The sequence below is a fragment of the Bufo bufo genome, chromosome 6 (assembly GCF_905171765.1).
Source record: "Bufo bufo chromosome 6, aBufBuf1.1, whole genome shotgun sequence".
Taxonomy (NCBI): domain Eukaryota; kingdom Metazoa; phylum Chordata; class Amphibia; order Anura; family Bufonidae; genus Bufo; species Bufo bufo.
Window position 1 is genome coordinate 33843804 of NC_053394.1, and position 8693 is coordinate 33852496.

At 46.0% G+C, this 8693-nt stretch overlaps 1 protein-coding gene across 2 annotated transcripts in view; it reads left to right on the top strand.

Moving 5' to 3' along the window:
- Window positions 1–8137, top strand: part of GOLGA7B (golgin A7 family member B) — a 292087-nt gene extending 283950 nt beyond the window's left edge. For both annotated transcript variants that reach the window (XM_040436632.1, XM_040436633.1), the window contains exon 5: window positions 7227–8137. In XM_040436632.1, the coding sequence (XP_040292566.1) occupies window positions 7227–7340 (114 nt within the window). In that variant the 3' untranslated portion in view covers window positions 7341–8137. The remainder of the gene's footprint in view (window positions 1–7226) is intronic.
- Window positions 8138–8693: the final 556 nt, after the last annotated feature.

The window sequence follows — 8693 nt, forward strand, 5'->3', positions numbered from 1 at the left end:
TATTCAGTAGGACTATCAGCTGTGTATCCACCTGACTTCTCCTCAACGCAACTGATGGTCCCAACCCCATTTATAAGGCAAGAAATCCCACTTATTAAACCTGACAGGGCACACCTGTGAAGTGAAAACCATTTCAGGGGACTACCTCTTGAAGCTCATCAAGAGAATGCCAAGAGTGTGCAAAGCAGTAATCAAAGCAAAAGGTGGCTACTTTGAAGAACCTAGAATATGACATATTTTCAGTTGTTTCACACTTGTTTGTTATGTATATAATTCCATATGTGTGGATGCCATAGTTTTGATGCCTTCAGTGTGAATCTACAATTTACATAGTCATGAAAATAAAGAAAACTCTTTGAATGAGAAGGTGTGTCCAAACTTTTGGTCTGTACTGTATATATAGACACCACACACATACCTACATAAAAACACACAATATACGCATTTACAAATTTACACTCAGGTATGGCCATACTGTAATTAAATTCACTTTACACACACATAGGGCTTATGCACACTTATGTGCTGGCCGTTCCATGCATTGGGGACTGCAATTTGCGTAGCTCGGGCCTGGCTGCCTGTGTGTGGTGTGTATGTAAATAAAAAAATAAAAAAATCAACAGAAGGCGGCCCGGACGGGCCCCCAGTGGCGTAGAGCCCCATAGCCACTGCTATGGTTGCTATGGCGATCCCTACGCCACTGGTCCCCAATGCACAGCAACATCCGTGCGGCGGCCGCAGACTGATCCAGACCCATTCAACTTGAATGGGTCCGTGATCGGTCCACACCGCAAAAAAGTAGTGCAGGCACTACTTTTTTGCGGTGCGGAGGCACGGACAGAAAACCCACGGAAGCACTCCGTAGTGCTTCTGTGGGATTTCGTTCCGTGCCCCCATTACGCATCTCCTGGATTGCGGACTCATTGTAGTGAATAGGTCCGCGATCCGTGATGCGGGATGCACACGGCCGGTGCCCATGTATTGCGGACCCGCCGTATGTGGGCCGCAATATGACCCCAGGCAGCACACGGTCGTGTGCATGAGCCCATACACTTAATTTTTATGCAGCATAGCTGGGTGAACTGGAGAGAGAGTTAGCTGGCACCCGAGGACAATGGAAGTCAATGGGAGAACCAGAGCATTAAACCAGGCACTCCCTGCTCTGAAGAGGGGAGGGTGCCTGATTCATAGGAAAAGGTTAGAAATTGATGGAAACATCCCTGAAATGGTTCGGGAACAGCATGGGCAGGATGTCTGGATGCATCTTGGGCTCCCAGGTTGCTGCTGGGAACGATGTCCGAGTAGTACGCCACTTTTGCAGACTGACAATAATACGCACAAAACCGAAGATAAAATCGATTTTAGAGGAAAAATTGTTAGGAAATATTCTTTCCTGTATATTTATTTGTATATTAAGTGCAAGTGCTGCCAAAAATTACAAGGAAGAGGCACTTTGATACAACCTGTATATCACATGAAGGAGGGCCTCATTCACATTGTGGTACAATTGTTAAGGTAGTGGGACTCCTACACTCATAAAGCCTATGAACTAAGTAAAAGGGCTGCCAAAAATTACAAGGAACCGACACTTCAATACACCCTTTATTGCACATGGTGACCTTCAAAAACATTAGGAGCAAGAGCCTGCTGGTGACCCTCTAAAACATTAGGGGCGAGGGCCTGCTGGTGACCTTCTAAAACATTAGGGGCCAAGGCCTGCTGCTGATCTGACCATCTAAAACATTAGAGGAGAGGGTCTGCTGCTGAGCTGACCCTCTAAAACATTAGGGGTGAGGGTCTGCTGCTGAGCTGACCTTCTAAAACATTAGGGGCCAGGGCCTGCTGCTGATCTGACCATCTAAAACATTAGAGGAGAGGGTCTGCTGCTGAGCTGACCCTCTAAAACATTAGGGGTGAGGGTCTGCTGCTGAGCTGACCCTCTAAAACATTAGGAGCGAGGGCAGGCTAGCACCTCCAAGGCGTAGAGCGCCAGTTCGTACCATGTGTCCAACTTGGACACCCAATAGTTGTAAGGCACAGAGGGATCATTGAGGACTCTGACACGGTCTGCTACGTACTCCTTCACCATGTTCCAAAACTTTTCCTTCCTTGTGACACTAGGCCGCGCATTAGGGTAAGGGTGCTGTCTGGGTGTTATGAAACTGTCCCAGGCTTTGGAGAGTGTTGCCCTACCTCTGTTGGAACTGCTGTGTGTTCCCCTAGTCTCCGCTCCTTGGTTGCCCAAGGAACTATGTACTCTGCCGCCAGCGTTGTCAGCTGGAAATTTTTGGAGCAATTTTTCCACAAGGACCTTCTGGTATTGCACCATTTTGCTCGTCTTCTCCACCACAGGAATGAGAGATGAGAAGTTCTCTTTGTAGTGGGGGTTGAGAAGGGTGAACAACCAGTAATCAGTGTTGCCAAAATACGTATAACTCAAGGGTCACGGGAAAGGCAGCATAACATAAAGTCAGCCATGCGTGCCAGAGTCCCAACAGACAAGACTTCGCTGTCCTCATCAGGAGGATGACTCTCAATCTCTTCATCCTGTTCCTCCTCTTCGGCCCATCCACGCTGAACTGATGGAATAAACCCGCTATGGGTACTACCCTCTGTAGCGGAGGCAGCCGTCTCCTGCTCCTCTTCCTCTTCACTGGCTATCACCCTGTGTACTGTCTTCCCCCATTTCCACCTCTTCCACATGCAAAGCGTCCGCCTTTATTGTGAGCAGCGATCATTTCAGTAGACACAGAAGTGGGATGGTTACGCTGATAATAGCGGCATCGCCGCTCACCATCTGTGTTGATTGCTCAAAGTTGCGTAAAACCTCACAGAGGTCAGACATCCATGCCCACTCCTCGCTTGTGATTGTGAAGAGCGGAAGCTGACTGGAAAGGCGATGACCATGTTGCAGCTGGTATTCCACTACTGCCCTCTGCTGCTCACAAAGCCTAGCCAACAAGTGGAACATGGAGTTCCAGCGCGTGCTCATGTCGCACAACAGTCGGTGAGCTGGCAATTGCAAGCGCTGCTGCAGCGTTGCCAGACCAGCGGCAGCTGTAGATGACTTTCGGAAATGGGCACACACGCAGCACACCTTTACCAGTAGCTCAGGCAAAATGGGGTAGGTTTTGAGAAACTGCTGAACCACTAAGTTGAAAACATGGGCTAGGCATGGTATGTGTGTGAGCTTGTTGAGCTCCAAAGCCGCCACCAAGTTACGGTTATTATCAGACACAACCATGCCTGGTTCTAGGTTGAGTGGCGAGAGCCACAGCTCAGTCTGGTCCCTTATACCCTGCCACAGCTCTGTGGCGGTGTGCTGTTTATCACCTAAGCAGATCAGTTTCTGGCCTGTTGCCGCTTCCCCACTGCAGTGCTACACTGCTTCCAGCTACTGACTGATGGCTGACTGGTGCTGCAAGATGAGAATTTAGAGGTGGAAGTGGAGTAGGAGGTGGAGGAGGAGAAGGGGGGGTTGCAGCCACCAATGTAGGTGGTGACGGAAATCCTGATAGAATTAGGGCCCGCAATCCTTGGCGTCGGTAGCATCTGCGCCATCCCGGGGTACGACTTGCTCCCAGCCTCCATCGCTCCTCCACTGGCAACCCTTCAAACAAGAAGTGAACGGTACTGGCAGCACCGACCACCTTTTGATCATACGCCTACACTAGTGTTGTGCCTATGCATGCACAACACGAAAAGGTGAACATAACTGATTATATTTTTCTGTGTCAACCATCTACCTTGAAACTATTACCCTATGAGCTTCTTTCCCTTTTCTGCCACAATTACTTCCTCACTCTGGTCATCCTCCTGACTTGTTGACCTAACAAGAACCTCACTTATTGACAACTGTGTCTCATTCTCATCATCAACCTCTTGAGACACTAATTGCCGTTGACTTATTGGCAACTGTGTCTCATCATCATCCACCTCGTGAAACACTAATTACCGTTCCCCACCATCATCTTCTTCTGACTGTGGATGCTGAAGTGTTTGGGAATCAGTGCACAAGATCTCCTCATGTCCCTCTTCAAGCGGACTTGGCGAGAGGCCCAAATCAAGGAATGGCGCTGAAAAGAGCTCTTCAAAATATCCGAGTGTGGGATCACTTCCCTGTCCCTTACTGCTCGCCTTGAGCATATTAAATGGTATATATGCTTGCAAGTATGTCACACGTACAGTAGCACAGGTTTTGTAAGTGTATGCGCAAATAAATTACACTGAATGTCACAGATATCTAGGATGCGCAAACATTATACAGTAGATGTAGCGCAGGTAATGTCGCTGTCAGCAGCGGCCAAACAATTGAGCAGAATGACACAGATATTTAGGATGCACAAATGTAATACAACAGATGTAGCAGAGGTAGTGTCACTGTCAGCAGCGGCCAAAAAATTGCACGCAATTTAGCGCAGGTTGCGCTAATAATATATATTGCAGCCAGATAAAACAATCGTCTTTAAAAGGACTTTTGGGTCTCTGACACCTTTCAACAGCAAACCCTGCCTGAAAAAAAAAAAAACTATTCCTGTCCCTACACTATCTGTCCCTTCTGCTGCAGCTCTCCCTGACTAAGACTGAGCCGAATACGTGTCGTCGGGTGCTATATACACTCGATGACGCGTTCCGGCCAGCCAATCACTGTAATGCCAGTAACCAACATGGCTACAGCATTACAGTGAGTGCCAGTACTTCCCCGCACGTTTATTGGCTGTGTAGCGGGGAGGAGACTCGAGCATCGCGCTCGAGCACACGCGGGCTCGAGTCAAAATGGTGTTCAGCCGAGTGCTAGTGAGCACACATTTTCATGTTACTTTTTCATCACATTGAGTTAATGTGATATTCAACATAGGTGTATTCCAAATTTAAGAGAGGATGTCCAGTCGGTTTGGGTCCCATCTCTAGGACTCACTCCTGTCTAAAGAGTGGGGCCCCATTTTAACAAAGAGCACGGTACGCATTGACGTCATAGTCTTCATTCTTTGTTATGGGGCTTATGAAAAGCGAGAGTCCCATAGCAGTGAATGGAGAGAACATGGCGGTAAAATGGTGATTTCCCAAAAATAACAGAGCCAGCTCTCGGCTATTTTCATGTGAATGGAAAACACAGCAAATATGTGGCTTGCTCTTCATTTATGCCAGGGTTCGGTTCTTGAGATGGGAGCAGATCCCAGAGGTGTAACCCATAGCTATCAGACATATTATTTCGAAGTTGGGAAAAAAATAATAGGAGGTAGAAGGCTGAACGTCCGGGACATAGTGAAAATTCTAACCCATTGCCCAAAATCACTGTATGTTGCTGCAGTTCCACCAAGAATTGAAAAATTACCCATTTCCAGAATTTCTAGCATTTGTGTATTACGGATATAATAGAGGCTTGGTTAAAAAAAAAACATCAACAGCCGTATCCGCTGTCATCCGACTCCTGACAACCTAAGTGGCAATTATACCTGCATGGCTATGGGATGTAGCTCAGGGTGTCTAGGGGCCAGCTACGTGCAACGGCCTCCATAAGTGGTCGTCATCCAGTTGTGTAGGAGACCAATGGTCGAGAAGAATATCAAGAGGATGCCCGGGGATATTTCTAGGTAATTTCTTGTGGAAATGCTCCTTAATCACACGATCTCTCCTTAAAGCTGTTTACTCCAATGCTTTAATTCATCATAAAGCTGAGATAAGCAGACGCAAGGCTAAGTCCTCAAAAGCTCTTAGGTCTTCTCCTAATTTGTGCATGAACTCTCGGTGAACTTCTATTGCTTTTTGGTCGCTGTTTGTTGTTCCGTTTCCATCTTGTACTTGGAAGCGCATGTGAAAATTCAATATCTCTATTGTTTCAATTATGCAGAAGTCTAGCGGATGAATGTGTAATCTCAGCACATGTTTATCAGCCCTTACTCAGAGCCCTCCGTAAAACGCACGGCTTCCAAAGTAATCGTTTCATGCACATTTCCTCCAATCTTTTTAATATTCTGCTGTGTTATTTTGTATCTCGAACGTTGGACATTGCAGAGTGGTCTCCTTCCAAATGCTAATGGTGGCATTAGTAATGTGAGATCCGTCTGCAGAAGGGATGAGTAGTCATGGCTATAAGGGGTGCAGAGGTGCAGTCATCCCTGGGGCCCTGGTGACTGAGAGGACCCAATGCCCTTCTTTCACGTAATACGACACCAATGGTGCATTGTACTGTAGGGGACAGGGGTTCCATAGCAGATTGTGCACTGGGGCATGGGAGCTTCAGGTTAAGCTTCTGGCCAGTGGGCAAAAAATGAAACTGCTCTGATCCTTGCTGTAGTGCTCGTGTTCATGGCCATATTACAGACGTAGCAAACATTAAAGGAAATGTGTGACCAACTTTTTATACTACCAGTTAAAACCAGTGCATTTCTAAAGAGAACAAAGCTGCTTTTTGAAGACTTGATAAAGGAGTGTCACACTCTGAAACAGGTCGTATTAACGAGTTACCATTAAAGGTTTAACCTAATCTCAAAATGACCATGTTTATGCGCCTTGAGATGATGCAAATCAGATATGGAGCTTCTGCTCAGCACTAACCTTTCACCCACACTGTGATCCCCCTAATTAGTGGATAGGGGATAACTTCAAATGACCTGAATATCCCTTTAAGGTTACCATACACCTTAGACGTAGTTAATTACTAGCAGTTTGTAAGGAACGTCCTGGAGGGTGTCCTTGCACAGTCTGACACTATCCAATCAGTGCTTTAGTGTTGGCTTGGTTCTTAAATGGGGGTTGTCTGGTTTATAAAAAATAAAAAATATTGTTAGGAAATTTAGAGTTGGGGGAGGAGGTGGTCCCCATTCAGGAGTCAGGAATTTCTTTATTAGCCGGAGTGCAGAACATCTCTCACTCTGGAGGACCTGGCACATCCAGTCATTATAACATATAACATTCATTTTAATAAGCACTGTGTAGTACCTAATTTCTCCTGTGGAGGCACAGCAAGGACATTAAGCGCTTGCCTCAAAGGTTGCTGCATAGATCACAGCTGATCAGTAGGGATCCTGGCATCAGCTTATTTTAAGGGGAACCTTTTCCAAGAAGGAATTACCCGTATTCATTTTCAATTCTCTTTTCTCTGAGCCAAATAGAAAAAGTTCTGTTTTGGGTAACATGAATGATAAATTCCAGTAAAAGGTACAGGTAAGAGGAGAAAACTGTAGATGTTCACCTCATTATTTCCCTTGACTTCACCAACAAAGATTGAAATCTCCATCTATGAAGACAGGTGCAGCAGCGGCAGCAGCAGCAGTGGTAGCAGCAGCAGCACTGCCAGCAGTGCCGGGGGTGGAGGAGTAGCCAGTCGTGCCCGATGACTGGCAGAGAGTCCCTGCGGGGACCTGTACTGCCGAGACGACGGCCTTTCTGAAATAAGAAGACTGAGGTATCAGAGCACAAGGTTCTAGGCTTTTGAGATCGCAGAACTAGGAAGGGAATATGAACCCAGTAGCATTTCTTACCATTGACTAACCTGAGCCGTGAAGAGCCATCACTGTATGTTGTTTACATCCTGCCCGGTTCATAAGAAACATTATTCAAAATGGCTTCCATATGGATTTTCTTCCACAACTACAACATGCAGTTACAAGATTCAATGTGTGCTTTGTCATTACGATGATATTGGTGGTGATGATGATGATGATGATGATGATGATGAGACCCATCTAACATCGCCAACTTGACTTTCATGCCATGTCGATCAGATATTTCCAAAAAGTTTACATTTATGGTCATTCTTACCAACCTCAAGGAAGAAGACTCCAATTCCGCTTTGTAAGAGGACAGATAGCACCATGCTTACAACAGTTCTCCGAGTTTTATATATTGTTGACCTATCCTCAGGGTAGCTGAAGTATGTGAGCCCCCACCGATCAGTATGTGAACCCCCACCGATCATAAACTGATGACCTATGCTGAGGATAGCTCATCAATATGTAAATCCTGAAGGACCCTTTTAAGTAGCTGCTATTCATTTTAAAGGGGTTGTTGTTTTTCCAAAAACTGCACCATCTTAAAGAGAGTTTATCAGGTTGTATAAGCCCAAAAAGTCATTACTATGTCAATGTAGTGCCCTTCCCCTGTCACCCTGTTGGCCTTGATTGACAATTTCTGATGTCACCGTACGCAGCCGTGAAATTCTGCACATGCACTGTGTGTTCCCAGGAAGGCACATGCATGGTACATGATTAAGGATTTTGGAGGCTACTGTGTACCGGAACCGTTATTTGTGCCCATAGAAAATGTATTTGGACGTTTTCCATTCCGTCCTAAAATTCCATTACATCCGATTATAACTCTGTTATAACAGAACCCTATAATGGGATTTATAATGTGAATGCGAACCCGCCCGAAGAAGTCAGTCAGCAGCCAGAATGGGATGGCTTGAAATGTCTTGACGTGTAAGTAAGTAATGGTTTATTGGGAATATACAACCAGGCAGGCTCCCTTTAAGGGCTCATGCACACGACCACAGTTTTTGTCCACTTCCAATCTACGTTTTGCATGGATCGGATGTGGACACATTCACTTGTGCTGTCCGCATTCGTATGTCCATAAAAAAAATACATGTCCTATTCTTATCCTTTTTATGGACAAGGATAAAACAGTTCTATAGAGGGCAGGACACGATGTGGTGCAGAGCAATGTAAATGAATGGGGACGGATCCGTT